The sequence below is a fragment of the Sphaeramia orbicularis genome, chromosome 19 (assembly GCF_902148855.1).
Source record: "Sphaeramia orbicularis chromosome 19, fSphaOr1.1, whole genome shotgun sequence".
Classification (NCBI taxonomy): domain Eukaryota; kingdom Metazoa; phylum Chordata; class Actinopteri; order Kurtiformes; family Apogonidae; genus Sphaeramia; species Sphaeramia orbicularis.
This window is the reverse complement of record NC_043975.1, coordinates 52,479,402-52,500,296: the sequence shown is the minus strand read 5'-3', so window position 1 is coordinate 52,500,296 and position 20,895 is coordinate 52,479,402. Positions and strand designations below refer to the sequence as shown.

Below are 20,895 nucleotides of genomic sequence, written 5' to 3'. Positions count from 1 at the left end.
CTGGAGGTCCAGTCTGGGTCACATTAGGTGTTCCACACAAACAGACTTTCTTTGCTTCACTCACAGCTGTAACCTGCACTTTTTGATGAACCTGCCGTCATTGAACGCCTTTCATCTCTCTCTCCACACAGCTGCTTCATTCTCTGTGTTTGCTTTCTTGAATAAATCCTGTTTCCTCAACAGACATGTTTTCAGACTGGTGAGCCGCTTCTTTCTCTCCTCTCCCTGGTATTCTGTAAACTCCTCAGCCTGTCTACTTGAGTAATGACGTCAGACGTCGTACTCCTTAAACACCTCACCTTCTTCTGTGCATATCAGACACATAAGGGCACCCCTGAGCTCCACAACAACAAATATTCTGTCTCCCACTTTTTCTGACATTGCCTGCGCTCGTTGCCAACTTTTCTCTTCAGGCTTTGACAGAGGCCTGAGTGGAACTGGCTGATGGCAGATATTTTCCGTCCACTTGGTGTCACTCTGGAACATGTTTCAACTGAGCAGCTAACGATCAGACTTCCCCGGTGCTCTGTGGTGGTCTAGCTTGACAACCGTTGTCAACAAATGCCACCGGAAGCTGTTACCAGACTATCTATGGTAGCCCATAAGTGATAAAAATAAATCAAATACAAGCGTGGCAGGACTCAGCAAAAAGCTGTGTTTGAATAGTACATGTGGGCCGCACTCACACTGAACTAGGGTCCCACAGAATATCATCTGCAGGCCTCAGCTGTCCCCTGGGCTGTGAGTTTGAGACCCCTGTTTTCGACCGTCAGATTAATTACTGCCAAAATAATGTGGAGACTATTAAAGTAAATAGGTCTTCCTAGATGGAATAATTGGATATTATTAGTAGGTTTGGTTTTGAAGCCTTTTGTATGTGCTCAACACAGGACTTTCCATTTTAAACACATGTTTCCAACGCATGTGGACATAGTCAACCATCTGACATGACTCTACTTCTACTGGGCAATGTGGGTAAAAAAAAAAACAAAAAAAAGATAATAATGCCAGTTAACAAAGGTGTGTGACCCAGCTGTCTTCCAGTGAGCCACATTTCATTCTTTTCTGTGTTTGGGTCTGAAGTCCAACACCACAGTGGGCTGTTGGCAGGTTTGAAGAGCACTTTGGACTTCTGTTCCCTATGAGAGTGGAATTATAACAACAGTGTGGAGCGGCCAAGATGTTTTAAACACAGCATAAACAGTACAGAACCCAAACTAACCCTGTTCAAGCCTCATATGGTCATTTTAAAATCAGATATTCTACCACTGCATTACACAAAACGTCATGTTTGTCTACACAGGTAACCTCTGATTGGTGAATTAATGTTTATATAACTCACCTGTTTAGATTATATCAACACAAAAAACTCTGAGGGGTCGTCCCCCACAGCCCACTCCACAATTAAACACTTTGGAAAACGAATAAATCAACAAAAAGAATAATTACAGTCCCTGGAATAATTTAGTGTTATTAGCTGATGTTACCATGAATATGCATTCAATTATATGGTCTTCCCACTAGCCTGCTAATCAGCTCAGCTAGTGTTTATATGGGTTCTATATTCCATGACTTTCATGTTACTGGTATCAAACACATTTATTCAGAAGCTGAAATAAAAGGCCTGTTTTGTCAGACTGTCAGACTGTGAATGTGGTCGGGGTTTCAACCCTCATTCTTCTCCAAACTCGTTTCCAAATTCTATCCATAAAACCCAAATGATGGTGACCACTGACCATGACATGGAAATACCTGTATGAGGGTATGAGACCTTGGATTGCACAGCTCTGTCAGAACATCTCCCCCAGATCACAAAGTGCAACAGCTGCACTTGTGGAATTCAGCCACTGCAATGACTTAAAAGCACGAAGAGCCTGAGAAGTTAGTAGTTAGAGCAGAACAAGCACAGCCGTGTGTGTGTGTGTGTGTGTGTGTACATGGACACATAATTGTATATACCTCCGCTGCAGGTTTGTGTGTCTAACATATGTTCATTGTCTCCATCAGAGGTACAATAAAACATGCCTTTGCGTCTCCCTTCTATTCGTAGGTCTTTGTAAAGTCACAGTGCGTCTCTCTCTCTGCAGCAGGTATTGAACTCCATCACATGAACACACTTTCTCTGACAGAAACACATGGATGATAAGACCGAGCGTAGGATGGATGACGATATGTGGATAATGAAACCATGAAAATAAGACCTGGACTAGCCTACCTTTATTCCTCCCCTTTATACCCAGGGGAACATGGACATTCAACTACTCCACACTGTGTGTTTGTATCTTGGCTCCAGAGGCGTACAGCTCCCCTAGCTCAGCTCACGTCATTCAAGCACCCGTTACCTAGCAACACTGATGCAGGGAAAGTTTGGCTGACTAAAAATAAACTTAGAGCCTGTAGAAAAGGATGTAAAGTTGGAAAAAAAAGGAGAAAGAGAATGAATCTGACAGCTCTGTGATAATACAGCAGAGCAGAGGTGGAGAATAAAAGACAAACTAGCAGACCTGGAGCTTTGTACAGATGAAGGGCTGGGAATGTCTCCTCTTTAGCACTAAACACTAATTACATGTACATTAAACAGGAAAGTGACATTATGAATTCATACCTTCTCAAATGTACAAAATCTGAATCCTGACGTCTACAGTAAAAACTGGTGTTGATAGGACATGAGCTGTGCTACCAGCTGCAAAATGTTATCCTCGAAAGTTTAACTATCAATTATGTGTGTCAGTATTTTCAATATAATACTGAGTTTTTAGTTAAAAAAAAAAAAAGCAAACAAAAGAGTATTCTGACTATGACAGCACAAGCCTTTTTTTAGCCACAGAGCACAAAGACCACATCCCAGTGGACAGGAGTGGATGATGTTATTGCATGTTTCTGCAGACCACAGGTACATATGATTTCAAAGGCGTTTGTCTTTAGTCACATCCACTAAATAACTAATACTATTATCAATACAGATGGAGTTGGCTGGCCTGGATGTCAAAATTATATATATATATATATATATATATATATATATATATATATATATATATATATATATATATATATATATATATATAAAGCCACCTGAGGCAAGCATCCATTTGTGGAGTTTTTACTACAAGTATATATTCATGTTGACCTGAGACTGCAGCTCACATTCAGACTCCCACTGAGTTTTAAGATGTAGTTCTTTAAAACTGCTTTGTTCAGGGTTCAAAATATTGTGGTCTGGTGTTTTACCCAAACCCTGATGAAGTGGAACCGATGCCTGAAACCCTCAGCACAAACATTTCTGTTACTTGGAAATTATATTATTACAATTTAAATACTGAATCAATTAGCTGAAATGAAATATAATACAGGTAGCATTAGATAGATAGATAGATAGATAGATAGATAGATAGATAGATAGATAGATAGATAGATAGATAGATAGATAGATAGATAGATAGATAGATAGATAGATAGATAGATAGATAGATAGATAGATAGACAGACAGATAGATGATGATGACATAAAGGGTCATTTGTACAGAAAAGGCTGAACCCCTGCTCCAGACCTGTCAGTAGGTGGTGTGTGACTTCCTGTTGACAGGATTTGAAGGCTCTTCCTGCTGACACTGATGGTGAATACCTGAGGAAGGATTCCTTCCCCTGAATTCCTCTGTCTGTTGTATTTCTTCTCATCTTGACCTTCATGTATAGACTTCATGTGGCCTCAGATGTGCTGTCAGTGCCTCTGCTCTTCCAGTCTGATCCCTTCATAATACTGCTGATATTTGTGGAATAGGAGAAGCCCATTCCAGTGATTCTACATCTGATGGGCCTGTCATCCCCTTTCTTCCACATCTATTCTCTCCCAGGAGCCAAGAACATCCAGATCAAAGCCTAGGTGTTGTCACCTCTTAAAGAAGGAATAAAAGACGAGCAGTCTGCACATTTATCCTCTCATCCTGTCTCACCCTCAACATTTGACTCTGTCCAAGTCAAACAAAGCTGTGTTTACTCCAGATCAGCGCAGCGGTGGCTCCTCACAGAGCTGAAAATGAGCAGAGACGCTCTCCAGACAAAAACACACATGAATCCACCTCTCATTGCACTGTCTCATGTTCTTATTGGCTGTATTTTGCACTATTTACTGGGATATTTTCTAGAGACTTTTTGCATTTTAAGGGCCTGATTTACTAAGATTGCAAAAACAGATGCACATTTGCTTGCTTGGGCTAAAAAATGCACATGCTGTTGATTTGTGTGCCACGAGTGATCAACTAAGTTTGCCTGTGCAGATGACAACAGGTGCAAAGTCTTGGAGACTGCCCTACTTAACCTCCTGAGACCCAGGAAATGTCAACAAAGTACCAGCTGTTTTTGTTTTTCATTCCATCAGTGCCTATATAGGAAACATCAGGATGCAACAGTTTTTTCACATGAAACTTTTCACATTTGTATGGAATGTCCTTTGTGGTGGACAGTTTTCTTTTCTTTTTTTTGTATAAAGTTGTGAAACTCTTGTCCACAAATGTGGATAGAAAACCCCCCTAATGTCGGTACGTATTTTTAATCACAATCATCAGATCAAGTGGACACTTAGCCTTTTCTCCAATAGTCCCGTATGGTGTGGGGGGGCATACGTCTGAATTCTTTTTTCTTCTGTTATTCCAAAAATGTTGATGCTGGCAGAACAGATTCGTTCTCTGTGTTGCCTTGGGTCGGGCCTATGTCGCCTCCTTCCACAACAACTGCAGCTGTGTCAGTTCAAACCTGCCTTTCAGACCTGCTAAATGTAGACACAAAATCAGCCACCGCTGCCAGTTTCAGGTTTGGTCAGTCACATGGTGTGCACTAGTTAAATATTTGCATTTACTCCAACCAATAATTTGGCATGTTCTGGCAGAAACGCCCATACTGCATATTAATCAATGCAAACACACTAAATGGGTCATGCAAGCTATTCTATTCTATTCTATTCTATTCTATTCTATTCTGTTCTATTCTATTCTATGCCAGTAAACCAGGTATGTGAAGATGAAGCCAAAGGAGGAAGAAGACAAGGCTGAAGTCTGGTTGGACCACCATAGTTTTCTTTGGATGTTTCATTTCTGTCAGGACTGCTTTGGCAAATCCACAAAACAATAATGAGGACGAGTGGGCGAAAAGAGTGAGAATAAAAGGAAGATGAGGATGACTGCGAAGATAGTGGGAATGAGTGGGGGACATGGGAAGAGGAAGATGAAGATGAAGAGGAGGAGAAGATGAAAGCGCCAGTGACTGGTGTGTTCGAACCCACTGCAGAGAGCACAACCACACATGTACATGAGTGCTAATGGGAGTTTGAAAGTGTGTGTGTGTGTGTTCATATTATATGTGTATATCTGCAAAAACACACAATCATGTTGACTAACTTCGACGTCTGCAGTAGATCAGCCTCAAAGATCATATTTAGAAAAACTAGCAGGGTCGAATTATACGATACGACAGCGTAATTGGGCCACATAAGAAAATAAAAAAATGCATGTCACTACGAGAATAAAGTGGTTATTTAACGAGAATAAAGTTGTAGTTTTAAAAACATTATTTAATGAGAATAAAGTTGTTATATTTCAAGAATAAAGTCATAATATAATGAGAATTAAGTTGTACCAACTCACTGAATAATGTGGAACTGTGAACATTCAGTTCAGTTCTTCTTTCATCTGTGGTTCAGACTCAAAGGTCAAACACTGAGTCTGTCCTCCATCCACACGTTCGTTTAAGGACTGTGAAGACAGTTTGAACACATTTGGGTTTGTTCTCAGAACTGAACTGATTTGTGTTAGATGTCCTCTTATGTTTAGGACAAACTGCTGCAGTGTTGGTCTGTAGGACTACCAGTGGAAACAGCAGAACTGAACACAGAGGGGTTGAGTTCCTGAACAAACTGGATTCCACTGTGAGTTTATAAGTCCAACAGAAGGAAAAGGATCTGCTTCACTCCTGTCCTTCACTGTAAAACTGGAAACTGTCGAATTTTCAAAATATTATGAGTTTAATCTCATAAAAGTACGGCTTTATTCTTGTTAAATAATGACTTTATTCTTGTTAAATAATGACTTTATTCTCGTTAAATAATGAGTTTTTAAAAAGTACGACTTTATTCTCGTAGTGAAAAACGTTTTTATTTTCGTACATGGCCCTAATACGCTGTCGTAATACGAACAGTATCTATAACATGTTTCACTTCCAACAGAAATAATTCACATTAAATCTGAGTAATAATAATAATAATAATAATAATAATGCAAAACTAAACAAAGTATAAAAGGATTTGCTCCATAGTTTTCACAGACAATAGCTTGAGCGGACAGTTTCATGTTACCTCAGTCTGGAAGCCTTCCACCAGGATGGCCACCAACAGGTTGAAGAGGACGTAGTTTCCAAAGGTCATGAGAGCGATGAAGTAGAGCGCGGCCACAGGCGTGGTGGACGCCATGCCGTTGTACAAAACCTTATTCCAGTCCTCCTGAGTTAGGATCTAGACCAAAGCACAGGGAAAAGAGGAGCAGAGGGTTTACCCAGGCATCCTGTGGCTTATAGGAGCTGCATGGAGGACCTGAAATCTGAAAGACAAAGACCTAAAAGGATTCTTCGACAGTTTAGAACAAAGAGCTGTGAGCTTCTGTCCACCATGCCTGTGTGCTGGATTAGGAACTCAGACAGGATGGGGGGGGGGGGTCACTCTGTCTTTCACTCATGGAGAGAAAACCAAGACCATGGGGCCTTCCACCAAAGTGTCAGAAAGTGATGAGAACTGTTGGGAAACAACATGTAAAGTCAAAGACAGTGAGTGTGTGTTCACCAGTGGAAACGAGTGTAAATGCAGTCTGATGATGAAATGACACATGTGACACGTGTAAGTATACATATATTATGGGATGTTATTATCCCACACACATGTGACACGTGTAAGTATACATATATTATGGGATGTTATTATCCCATACACATGTGGCAAATGTAGGTAACTTTATTGTTCTTATTTATCTGTTTTGTTTATTTATGTATTTTGTTGTTTTTAATTGTAAGGCTTTTTAATCTATCTTGTATTTTATTCTTTTATTTGGTTTTTATTTATTCTTCTTTATAGTACTTTTTTTTCGTACAGTTTCTATGTCTTTAAATCTATTCTGTATTTTCTTCTTCTATTTTGGTTTGAATTCTTCTTCTGTACAGCCCTTCGGTCCACTGCAGTTGTTTTAAAGTGCTTTATAAATAAAGTTGGATTGGATAGGTATTCATATATTCTAGGATGTTATTATCCCATACATATGTGGCATATGTAGGTATTATGGGATGTTATCATCTTTCTGAAGTTGTCGTTGTTTTAATAGACTGCTTCAGACTAAACTGGGACAGTTCAGACTTTTTGAACGATTCCAAACAGATCTTAACAACACAAACTGAACAGAAAACAGATCTGGGGTTTTCCTTATGTTTCTGTTTGGTAAGAAAAGGTCTACGTAAAGAGTATACAAGGGGTTGATTATCTTTATTATTATTAAAGAGTATATAAGGGTTTGAACATCTTTCTTAGTAGTAGGATTATAATGTTTAAGTCTTGTCAGTATCAGTGTCAAAATACTGTTGGGCCTAAAGTTCAGGCTTTTTCTGAACCCTCAGAAACTCTGATGTGGTCCTCATGAACTTCATGGACCTCATGTACTTTATGTACTTTACTTTATGTACTTCATGTACTTTACTTTATGTACTTCATGTAGGTTTTCAGTACACATGTCAGTCCAGTGTTCTCAACATGCTGATACTTTACATGGATCCTGGTTATTTTTCAGTCAATTATGAAGAGTTCTTATATTAAGGGTGATAAATATACTGCATATTTTATGGAGAGGTTGATTTGATTTATTTATTTATTTATTTCAAACATGCAAAGAAAAAACAATAATAAAACAAAATAAACAAAATAAAACATTTAAATGGACAGAATCTCTCTTCAGCACATATAAGTCTGAATATTGCATGGTCAAAAAGGAGTAGGAAGAAGTCTAAACTGATTTAATCCAACCCCTCAGTGCTTTTACACCTTTATCACTAACTTAATATAAGAATCCAACTATACTATTTTCCTAATTTTAGCATCGAACCACATCTAATCCATCCTGCAGTAACTGAATCATTCACACCAGTCTGTTCATGTCAGTGCAGTCGTACAAACAGACTCAACAGTTCAACCGTTTTCTTCACTAATTCCAGCAGATTTATCAGTACAACATCATCCAGAAACAAACAGAACTCAGTGTCTTTATTAAAAACTGGACCTCTCAAGAATAATTTTTTATATCTTTTTTTAAACTGAATTATGTTTGATATTTGTTTGATCTCCACACACAGTTTTCCTCCACAGGTGGTCATACAGAAACTTTTGAACCTAGTGCGTACTTTATGAATCTGTAAATTTAATTTTCCCCTTAAATCATAGCCTCCCTCTCTTTCACTAAATATTTCTTGAATATTGCCCATCAGTCAGTTATTCTTTGCTTTATACAGTATTTGAATAGTTTTGAACTCCACAAGGTCAATGAGTTTTACAGTTTTAGATAAAGGTAAAAATAGTGGATTTGTGTGTTCACCAAAACCAACATTGTGATTGATTCTTGTTGCTCTTTTTTGCAGCAGAAACAGTGTGTGTAATGAACTTGCATATGTATTTCCCTATACCTCCAAACAGTCACTTAAATAGGGTAAGATCAATGAATTATACAAAATCTGAAGTGATTTTATTGTTGAAGGCTGAATGTCGGACGTCACTGTGGGCCATTTCCACTAATTCAAGGTGACATGATAGAAGATGCAAAAGTTTGTATTTAAAAATGGAAATGAGTTGAGTGTAAAAACTGAGGGAGATGGATAATGGAGAGGCAAAGGAGGGGAGAGAGTGGAGAGAATATCTGATTGGATCTATTCGATTTCTTCAGGAGGATGCTGCCTTTTCAGCCTGTGACTGGGGACAGGTTTAGACAGTGACAACCCAGCAGGAGTCACTGCTCAAGGGCACTTGGGTAGGTACACTTTGATCCCACAGAGACTTGAACCTTCCTGATGGTGGATGAATTCACATCCCTATCGGTCATCCACGCCGCTGACCTTTGATGAACTCCACCCACTGTGAAGTGGCGCCACAGCCCAGGGAGTCCTGAAGATGAACAGAGCAGAAGAAGAGAGAAAAGCACCAGCGCTCACCTGGAAAACTGTGACGATGGCCCAGAGGAGAGAGTCAAAGTTCTTCCTGTCTGGCAGAGTGTCTCCATCCCTCTCAGAACCAAACTTACAACCGAACAGATGCATTCCAAGGATACTGACACAGGAAAACAGACAAACAGGAAATGAACAGTCAGTATTTACAGATTTAAAAATCACACCAACCCATTAAAGCAGGTCTGTCCAACTCCTGTCAGTTCAGTTCCATATTCAGCTGAATCTGATCTGCAGTGGGCCCAACCAGGAAAATAACAACAGAATTATATAGAAATAAGGTCAACTCCAAACTTTTCTCTGTTTTAGAGCGAAAAAAGTACATTTACATTATGAACAGGTTTCCATCTACAAACTATCCTTTCAAAAGATGTGAATAACATGAACAAACTGAAAAAAATCAGTGTAATTTGAACACTATTCTGCCTCAGTTTATCATTTCCACATGTACATTAGAACGTACAGATCCCAGTGGATCTACAAACACACACAACATTTCAGAACAGACAGAATATTGGTAAAATTGTACTGACTTCTCTTAAGACATTTCAGGTTGTTCATATTTGTTCAGTTTATTCACATTTTTTCCAAAATTAAACTTTGTTTTAGTTTAAATACATGAAAATATTTACATTTACAAAGAGAAACACTGTCAGTTGTCATTATTTCTCTGTTCTTCTGACAGTATTGGACTGGTCCTGCCCACTGCAGATTGAACTGCTCTGAATGTGGAACCTGAAATGAAAGGATTGTTCACATCTTTAGTGTAATTTTTGCATTTCTCAAATTCCTCCCTTCCTCTTCTGTTCTATTCTATTCTATTCTATTCTATTCTATTCTATTCTATTCTATTTGGGTCAGGGTTATGAGTGACGTTATCGTTTACATTGTGTTTCAGCCATACAGAAAGTTTCAAATTGATTCTAAAACATGCATATTGTCCAAACAGTTCTTCCATTATAATCCTAAATCTAGTTTAGGGTTAGGGTTAGGGTTAGGAGTTGGAGCATGGCTCCAGCCTAACTTTGACCCTAAAGTGGACCTGTGAAGGAGGAGACCATACGCAGAATGGTCCAATCAGCATCCAGATCCTGGTCACAGAAGGTACCTTTTCCAGTAGGACCGTTTTCTTGTTTGTGTGATTTTCTTTTTCTTGTGTGTGGGTGTCTGTTTTTTTTTTTTTTCTTGTTTGTGTGAGTTTCTTGTGTGTGTGTGTGTGTGTGTGTGTGTGTTTTCGTATTTGTGTGAATTTCTTTTTTGTGTGTGTGCTTTTTTTTTTCTTGTTTATGTGATTTTTTTTTCTTGTGTGCCTCTCTTCTTCTTGTGTACTTTGTGATTTGTCACTGTGGTTTGCCCTCCAGGGCCACCGTAGGGACACAGATATTTTCTTCTTACTAATGGGGAGAAAAAATTAAATATTTACCCCAATAGTTTGCTGCTTTCTTAGTGTTTCCAAACTGTCAGACATTTTCACCACCTGTTACTGTCAGTAATCATCCAGTGATGCTGTCCATGGTCCTGAACTGAACCTGGCATGAACACGTCGGTCTGACTCATGGTTGGACCTGCTCTAAACTCCAGTGGATTTGTTGCATGACAGTGGTCTGTTCAGGCTGTTTGTCCAACTCTAGGTTAGTGTGTTGGAACGTCATCATCATGTCAAAGTACATCATTTAAGATTAGAATATGTTAATCCAGTATCAAATTGAATTAATTAGTCCCTTTACTAACATTTAACTGTAGTTGTAGTTATTTCATCAGAATTAAATGTGACCAGCTGAATATATCACTCACTTGAATAAAACTTTCTGTTCAGATTGTATGTAATTCTTACCATCATTTTGCCCTGGGCCCTTTAAAAGGGTGTCATAGTGGTGAAGTGGTAGAACACAGGTGTCAAACATGCGCCCCAGGGGCCAAATTTGGCCCTCCAAAGGGTCCAGTCCGGCCCTTGGGATGAATTTGTGAAATGCAAAAATTACACTAAAATATGAACAATCCTTTCAGTTCAGGTTCCACATTCAGAGCAGTTCAATCTGCAGTGGGCAGGACCAGTCAAATACTATCAGAATAACAGAGAAATAATGACAACTCCAAATTTTTCTCTTTGTAAATGTAAATATATTCATTCATTTACACTAAAACAAAGTATAATTTCGCAAAAAATGTGAATAAACTGAACAAATATGAACAACCTGAAATGTCTAAAGAGAAGTCAGTACAATTTTAATAAGATTCTTCCTGTTATTAAATGTTTTGTGTGTTTGTAGATCCACTGTGATCTGTAAGTTATAATGAACATGTGTAAATGATAAACTGAGGCAGAATAGTGTTCAAATTACACTGATTTTTTCAGTTTGTTCATGTTATTCACATCCTTTGAAAGGATAGTTTGTGGATGTAAACCTTTTCATAATGTAAATTTACTCTTTTTGCTCTAAATCGTAGAGAAAAGTTTGGAGATGACATTATTTCTATATTATTCTGTTATTATTTTACTGGTTTGGTCCATTGCAGATCAAGTTTAGCTGAATGTGGAACTGAACTAACATGAGTTTGACAGCCCTGTGGTAGAAGAAGTGGTGAAGTGGTAGAAGAAGTGGTGAAGTGGTAGAAGAGGTGGTGAAGTGGTAGCTGGGACCGGCTCCAACAGCCCATCAGAGCTGTCAGACCCATCAGATCCATTTTAGGGTCAAAGTTAGGTTAGAGGCATGACATCCTGCGTATGACGTCCTGCCATGGAGCAATCCATGGCTCCAACCTAACTTTGACCCTAGAGTGGACCTGTGAGGAGGAGACCGTATGCAGGATGTCATTTATGCCAGTGGGTGGTCCCTTAATCAACAGAATCATGACACCCTTTTAAAGGGCCCAGGGCAAAATGATGGTAAGAATTACATACAATCTGAACAGAAAGTTTTATTCAAGTGAGTGATATATTCAGCTGGTCACATTTAATTCTGATGAAATAACTACAACTACAGTTAAATGTTAGTAAAGGGACTAATTAATTCAATTTGATACTGGATTAACATATTCTAATCTTAAATGATGTACTTTGACATGATGATGACGTTCCAACACACTAACCTAGAGTTGGACAAACAGCCTGAACAGACCACTGTCATGCAACAAATCCACTGGAGTTTAGAGCGGGTCCAACCATGAGTCAGACCGACGTGTTCATGCCAGGTTCAGTTCAGGACCATGGACAGCATCACTGGATGATTACTGACAGTAACAGGTGGTGAAAATGTCTGACAGTTTGGAAACACTAAGAAAGCAGCAAACTATTGGGGTAAATATTTAATTTTTTCTCCCCATTAGTAAGAAGAAAATATCTGTGTCCCTACGGTGGCCCTGGAGGGCAAACCACAGCGACAAATCACAAAGTACACAAGAAAAAAAAACACACACACACAAAAGCAAATCACACAAACAAGAAAAAAACAGATACACACACAAGAAAAAGAAAATTACACACACACAAAAAAAGGTCCTACCGGAAAAGGTTGGTACCTGCCATGACCAGGATTTGGATGCTGATTGGACTGTCTGTCTGACAGGTGGGAACACCAGAAGTTTATACTTCTGTCAAACAGTGGTATAAGTGTGCCTGCATCCAAATAATCCCTGATCATTTCTTCAGTGGTAGTCGTACTTAAATATAAACTTCCAGTTTTCCCACCTGTCAGAAAGACAGTCCAGCCAGCATCCAGACCCTGGTCACGGCAGTTACTGTACCGACCTTTTCCAATAGGACCTGTTTACCTCCGCCAGGAGGTGTTCTGATCGCTTCGCTTTGTTTGTTTGCGTTTTTGTTTGTTTGTTAGCAGGATAACTCAAAAAGTTATGGACGGATTTCATGAAATTTTCAGGAAATGTTGATACTGGCACAAGGAAGAAATTATTAGATTTTGGTGGTGATGGGGGTGTGTGTGTGTGTGTGTGTGTGTTGGTCTGCCTTGGCGGAGGTCTGTGCTCTCCGAGTGCTTCTCTAGTTCAAATTATTATCAACCCTAACCCCCCTAACCCTATTAACCCTAACCTTCTAACCCTAACCCTAACCTCTAACCCAGATTCATATGTTTCAGATGCAACAGGCTCTTTAACCTGAACCTTTGACAGAGAGCACAAAGAGAATCCAGACCAGAACCACAGAGTATAGAACTGAACCACAGAATCTAGACCAGAACCACAGAGTATAGAACTGAACCACAGAATCTAGACCAGAACCACAGAGGATAGAACTGAACCACAGAATCTAGACCAGAACCACAGAGGATAGAACTGAACCACAGAATCCAGAATCCAGACCAGAACTACAGAGTACTGACCGGAACCACAAAGTCCAGACATGAACACTTTTGTGAATCTTGGACTTTACACAGACTCCCATCATCCACACAAGATCTGGACCAAAAACACATGTAAATCCCAGATGGACATTTATTGTGACATTTATTGTGACATTTATTGTGACACAGTGTTAGCATTTCATAGCGTAGAGGATATTCCACTGAATATGTCCTGTTATCAAAGCTAAACGTTATCTAGTGAAATACTGGGTTTTTTCTTGGATGTGTATTACACAGTCCAATCACTGTCTAAATACATACTAATTAAACATTCACACATAAAAATAGATCAGTGGAAATGTTACATGTAAGGGGGAAATAAAGACTGGAACACAACCAGACCTGTGCAAACTCAGGATAGTTGTACTATTGTTGTTTCTCATTATTTTTACGTATTATTTTTGAGTCCTGCCGACTGGATTACTCTGTGATACCCAACACAAGTGTTCAGCTGAGGTCAGTCACAATGCCAGCTGTTCAAGTGTCCTCTTGTCTTCACTTAGTGTGATCGCCTACTTTGAATTAAGTCGTCTAGTTTGAGATTTGAAGAGAAGGAACCTCAACTTTGAAGAAGTGTAAATACATGTGATAAAGATGAGCATAAGGGAGACGGAAAACACACTTAGATCATCCTCAGATGGACTCAGCTTGACCCTTCGAACACAGGCCTCATAAGGCATGTCATAAAGGAAGAAGTGAATGTAATAAAAGAAGAAGTGAATGTAATAATGGAAGAAGTGAATGTCATAAAGGAAGAAGTGAATGTAATAAAAGAAGAAGTGAATGTAATCATGGAAGAAGTGAATGTCATAAAGGAAGAAGTGAAAGTAATAAAAGAAGAAGTGAATGTCATAAAGGAAGAAGTGAATGTCATAAAGGAAGAAGTGAATGTAATAAAAGAAGAAGTGAATGTAATAATGGAAGAAGTGAATGTCATAAAGGAAGAAGTGAATGTAATAAAAGAAGAAGTGAATGTAATAATGGAAGAAGTGAATGTCATAAAGGAAGAAGTGAATGTAATAAAAGAAGAAGTGAATGTAATAATGGAGAGAAGTGAATGTCATAAAGGAAGAAGTGAATGTAATAAAAGAAGAAGTGAATGTAATAATGGAAGAAGTGAATGTCATAAAGGAAGAAGTGAATGTAATAAAAGAAGAAGTGAATGTAATAATGGAAGAAGTGAATGTCATAAAGGAAGAAGTGAATGTAATAAAAGAAGAAGTGAATGTAATAATGGAAGAAGTGAATGTCATAAAGGAAGAAGTGAATGTAATAAAAGAAGAAGTGAATGTAATAATGGAAGAAGTGAATGTCATAAAGGAAGAAGTGAATGTAATAAAAGAAGAAGTGAATGTAATAATGGAAGAAGTGAATGTCATAAAGGAAGAAGTGAATGTAATAATGGAAGAAGTGAATGTAATAATGGAAGAAGTGAATGTAATAAAGGAAGAAGTGAATGTAATAAAAGAAGAAGTGAATGTAATAAAGGAAGAAGTGAATGTCATAAAGGAAGAAGTGAATGTAATAAAAGAAGAAGTGAATGTAATAATGGAAGAAGTGAATGTCATAAAGGAAGAAGTGAATGTAATAAAGGAAGAAGTGAATGTAATAATGGAAGAAGTGAATGTAATAATGGAAGAAGTGAATGTCATAAAGGAAGAAGTGAATGTAATAATGGAAGAAGTGAATGTCATAAAGGAAGAAGTGAATGTAATAAAAGAAGAAGTGAATGTAATAATGGAAGAAGTGAATGTAATAAAGGAAGAAGTGAATGTAATAATGGAAGAAGTGAATGTAATAATGGAAGAAGTGAATGTCATAAAGGAAGAAGTGAATGTAATAAAAGAAGAAGTGAATGTAATAATGGAAGAAGTGAATGTCATAAAGGAAGAAGTGAATGTAATAAAGGAAGAAGTGAATGTAATAATGGAAGAAGTGAATGTAATAATGGAAGAAGTGAATGTCATAAAGGAAGAAGTGAATGTAATAATGGAAGAAGTGAATGTAATCATGGAAGAAGTGAATGTAATCATGGAAGAAGTGAATGTAATAATGGAAGAAGTGAATGTAATAATGGAAGAAGTGAATGTCATAAAGGAAGAAGTGAATGTAATAATGGAAGAAGTGAATGTAATAATGGAAGAAGTGAATGTCATAAAGGAAGAAGTGAATGTAATAAAAGAAGAAGTGAATGTAATAATGGAAGAAGTGAATGTAATAAAGGAAGAAGTGAATGTAATAATGGAAGAAGTGAATGTAATAATGGAAGAAGTGAATGTCATAAAGGAAGAAGTGAATGTAATAAAGGAAGAAGTGAATGTAATAAAGGAAGAAGTGAATGTAATAAGACATTGGCACTGGCGGTGTTATTGTGTTTGAACATGCAGTAAGTCTGTCTTTTATTCAGACACCAGTACTGAAGTTCAACTGCAGATAAAGGATCAATGAACAGGCTTCGTCTGAGTCAAGCTGGCAACTCTTCATTCAAATCAGGGGGTGTTTATTTATGCGCAGAAAAGGAAGTCTGTTACTTTGGTGTGTTTTTGGAAGTGCACTTACATAGGGTGAATTGTCCTACTGTGGACACTGCCTGACACTGACATTTACACTTTGCATTATACATTATTATGATCATTACATTACTATGTTGGCTTAACACTGCATTATACGACAGAAGTCCCAAATACAAAAATGTCCCACATTTGGGTAATTCACCCTACATGATTTTACAGAATAATACATGCCATGCTGCTGCAAATGTCACATGCTGTACGTTTCCATGACAACTTTTCTTCCTGGTTTAATCTGATTACAGGTTGGATCCTATTTCAGATGTCCATGTAAACACCTTATTCCAGTTGAAACAGAACAGTTCAGATTAAATTTAAACCTGATTAAAGTCAGTGGTTTAATCCTCTTTTAACTGCGCTCTAAATTCTTCCTGGACATGTAAAGCCTTTATTCCGTTTGGACTTTATTCCTTCCATTCTGCACATGCTCAGTGTCTTGTCCTGTGGCGATGACGCACACATTCTGCGCTGGTGGAAGAATCTGCACTGCAGTCTAGTCTTCCCAAAGCGTTCCAGTGGAATATTCTGATGGGATCTACCAGCCTGGAAAACCCTGAAGGAACAGTTCAACACTGGCTTTGGATTCATTCATTTGTCCTGAACTAATGAGTTCCACAAGTGGGACAAACAGTTTGAACTGCAGCCCTAATGTTAGCTTAGCTTAGCCTAGCTTAGCAGAATGGCTTCATTCCTCTGCTCAGACGTAGCCAGGCTTTTAGAGGTGATTTGTAGTATTTTAGGAGTGATTTGGGTCAGTTCAGTTCTCCCTAATCATTCCTTTAGTCCGCTGGGGTCAATATGATCACAAACTGAGGCTCAGATCATGGTCATGTGACTTACTGCAGGAAGAAAATCTGGGAAATAAAAACTAATGCAAAGCTAAAACGCTAAAGCAAAGCTAATTTAGCGCATGCATCCCTTCAACAAAAAGATTTTCCAACTTCCGTCAACACAACAGTCCACAGATTGTATGAGTGCAGTAAGTCGCAGATCTGAAGAAATAATTAGAGAGAATCGGATTTGACAAAATCACTGACAAAAGATGACAAATCACCGTTAAAAAACTGGCTACGTGTGACCATGGAAATGCAGTGACTATGCTAAGCTAAGCTAACAGAAGGGCTAAGCTAAGCTAACAGAAGGGCTGCCAGAACCCAATAAACATTTCTCATGTAAACCTTTATTCAGGTTTAACATTTCCATGGAAACAGAAGAGAAAGTACTTTAGTTGTGGATTAATTTCTTCTGGAAAAATACATCGGATTTAAAAAACATTGTGGAACCGTACCCACAGTAAAATAATCCCAACACAGAGTCAGAAGCTTCCTGGTCCAGACTATTGGATGTGTTTGTCTGCATGTGCATTCTGGTCCTCTGGTTCTGTTGAGCACACACAAACTCGGCACAAAGCCTCTAATGTAGGCATATACGTCCATGACAGTCTTGTCATCCCACATCATCAGCTGATTCTTCCTGTCAGATGTCTGCAGTGATTACTGCCTCTCACTGCTCCCATGTCCACGTTATTGTGCACTTATCAAATAATTTACTTTCTTTTCACATCTTTGTGGCTTCGGTTTCATCTGCAGGATCTATTTCATGATCACTGATCCTCCTCTTTCTACTTTATCCATCTGGTTCTAGTTGAAATCTCTCTGTTGTTTTTATGAAGTGAATAAAAGTTCAGTTCATAAAAAGCCTTGAGAACAGTGAGAGCACCAAGTATACGTGGAAAAGGACAACAGGATGGAAGGTCATCCAGTCAAATGTTTCATACCTGAAGATGAAAATGAAGAGCATGAGCAGCATACAGAAGGTGGCCACGTTGTCCATGGTCTTCATTAGGACCACCAGCTGCCTCTGCAGGGCCGGCATGAAGCGGACCAGCTTCAGCACCCGCATCAGTCGGAAGGTCCTCAGCACTGACAGACCCCCACCCTGTTGACCCACGATCTCCCACACACTGTGGAAGGACACACATCTGTAAGAACTGAGGAGACGGACCGGATCCCACAACCAAACATTTGAAGATTTGAACAGTGACGCAACTGCAATTAAAATCATTCTAACCCAGAGACATTTGTTTGACATTAGTACTAGATGTGCCAGACAAAACAGAATATGTCACTTAAGTGATTTAACATGTAGTTGTGAGCAGACTTTTGATCCACTGTGTCACACCTGATGTTCAACAAAAAGCAACGGAAGTAAGTGACTCTGCAAAGACTGAAGATGTGTCAGAGTGGCTGCATACGCTAAGGGATGGAAGGTGGTCTGAGTAAACTCACTTAGACCACGTTAGGTGGTATGAATGTCAGAGTGGGCGCTATAAACATCAGAGTGGGTGTTACATACATCAGAGTGGGCGTTATAAACATCAGAGTGGGTGGTATAAACATCAGAGTGGGTGTTACATACATCAGAGTGGGCGTTATAAACATCAGAGTGGGTGGTATAAACATCAGAGTGGGTGTTACATACGTCAGAGTGGGCGTTATACACGTCAGAGTGGGTGGTATAAACGTCAGAGTGGGCGTTATAAACGTCAGAGTGGGCGGTATAAACGTCAGAGTGGGTGGTATAAACATCAGAGTGGGCGGTATAAACGTCAGAGTGGGCGGTATAAACATCAGAGTGGGCGGTATAAACGTCAGAGTAGGCGGTATAAACGTCAGAGTGGGTGTTACATACGTCAGAGTGGGCATTATAAACGTCAGAGTGGGTGGTATAAACGTCAGAGTGGGCGTTATAAACATCAGAGTGGGCGTTATAAACGTCAGAGTGGGTGTTACATACGTCAGAGTGGGCGTTATAAACGTCAGAGTGGGCGTTATAAACGTCAGAGTGGGCGTTACAAACGTCGGAGTGGGCATTACAAACGTCGGAGTGGGCGTTATAAACGTCAGAGTGGGTGGTATAAACGTCAGAGTGGGTGTTACATACGTCAGAGTGGGCATTATAAACGTCAGAGTGGGCGTTATAAACGTCAGAGTGGGCGTTACAAACGTCGGAGTGGGCATTACAAACGTCGGAGTGGGCATTACAAACGTCAGAGTAGGCGGTATAAACGTCAGAGTGGGCGGTATAAACGTCAGAGTGGGCGTTATAAACGTCAGAGTGGGCGTTATAAACGTCAGAGTGGGTGTTACATACGTCAGAGTGGGCGTTATAAACGTCAGAGTGGGCGTTACAGACGTCAGAGTGGGCGTTACAAACGTCGGAGTGGGCATTACAAACGTCGGAGTGGGCGTTATAAACGTCGGAGTGGGCGTTACAAACGTCGGAGTGGGCGTTATAAACGTCGGAGTGGGCGTTACAAACGTCGGAGTGGGCGTTATAAACGTCGGAGTGGGCGTTACAAACGTCAGAGTGGGCGTTACAAACGTCGGAGTGGGCGTTATAAACGTCGGAGTGGGCGTTATAAACGTCAGAGTGGGCGTTATAAACGTCAGAGTGGGCGTTATAAACGTCAGAGTGGGCGTTATAAACGTCAGAGTGGGTGTTACATACGTCAGAGTGGGCGTTATAAACGTCAGAGTGGGCGTTATAAACGTCAGAGTGGGCGTTACAAACGTCGGAGTGGGCGTTACAAACGTCGGAGTGGGCGTTATAAACGTCGGAGTGGGCGTTATAAACGTCGGAGTGGGCGTTATAAACGTCGGAGTGGGCGTTACAAACGTCGGAGTGGGCGTTATAAACGTCGGAGTGGGCGTTACAAACGTCGGAGTGGGCGTTATAAACGTCGGAGTGGGCGTTACAAACGTCAGAGTGGGCGTTACAAACGTCGGAGTGGGCGTTATAAACGTCGGAGTGGGCGTTATAAACGTCAGAGTGGGCGTTACAAACGTCAGAGTGGGCGTTATAAACATCGGAGTGGGCGTTACAAACGTCGGAGTGGGCGTTACAAACGTCAGAGTGGGCGTTACAAACGTCGGAGTGGGCGTTACAAACGTCAGAGTGGGCGTTACAAACGTCGGAGTGGGCGTTACAAACGTCGGAGTGGGCGTTATAAACGTCAGAGTGGGCGTTACAAACGTCAGAGTGGGCGTTACAAACGTCGGAGTGGGGCGTTATAAACGTCGGAGTGGGCGTTATAAACGTCAGAGTGGGTGGTATAAACATCAGAGTGGGCGTTACAAACGTCGGAGTGGGCGTTATAAACGTCAGAGTGGGCGTTACAAAACGTCAGAGTGGGCGGTATAAACATCAGAGTGGGCGTTACAAACGTCAGAGTGGGCGTTATAAACATCAGAGTGGGCGTTACAAACGTCAGAGTGGGCGTTACATACGTCAGAGTGGGTGTTATAAACGTCGGAGTGGGCGTTATAAACGTCGGAGTGGGCGTTACAAACGTCAGAGTGGGCGTTACAAACGTCGGAGTGGGCGTTACAAACGTCGGAGTGGGCGTTATAAACGTCGGAGTGGGCGTTATAAACGTCAGAGTGGGTGGTATAAACATCAGAGTGGGCGTTACAAACGTCGGAGTGGGTGGTATAAACATCAGAGTGGGCGTTACAAACGTCAGAGTGGGCGGTATAAACGTCAGAGTGGGCGTTACAAACGTCAGAGTGGGCGTTATAAACATCAGAGTGGGCGTTACAAACGTCAGAGTGGGCGTTACATACGTCAGAGTGGGCGTTATAAACGTCGGAGTGGGCGTTATAAACGTCAGAGTGGGCGTTACAAACGTCAGAGTGGGCGTTACAAACGTCGGAGTGGGCGTTACAAAC

At 40.0% G+C, this 20,895-nt stretch overlaps 1 protein-coding gene across 1 annotated transcript in view; it reads right to left on the bottom strand.

Annotated features, from left to right (window-relative positions):
• The window catches only part of LOC115439494 (voltage-dependent T-type calcium channel subunit alpha-1G-like), a 107,867-nt gene that overhangs the window by 73,708 nt on the left and 13,264 nt on the right, over positions 1-20,895 (bottom strand). Inside the window, exons 3-5 of the mRNA XM_030163308.1 lie at positions 17,943-18,128; positions 9,226-9,340; positions 6,347-6,502 (exon numbers count right to left, since the gene is read on the bottom strand). Of these exons, the coding sequence (XP_030019168.1) occupies positions 6,347-6,502; positions 9,226-9,340; positions 17,943-18,128 (457 nt within the window). The remainder of the gene's footprint in view (positions 1-6,346; positions 6,503-9,225; positions 9,341-17,942; positions 18,129-20,895) is intronic.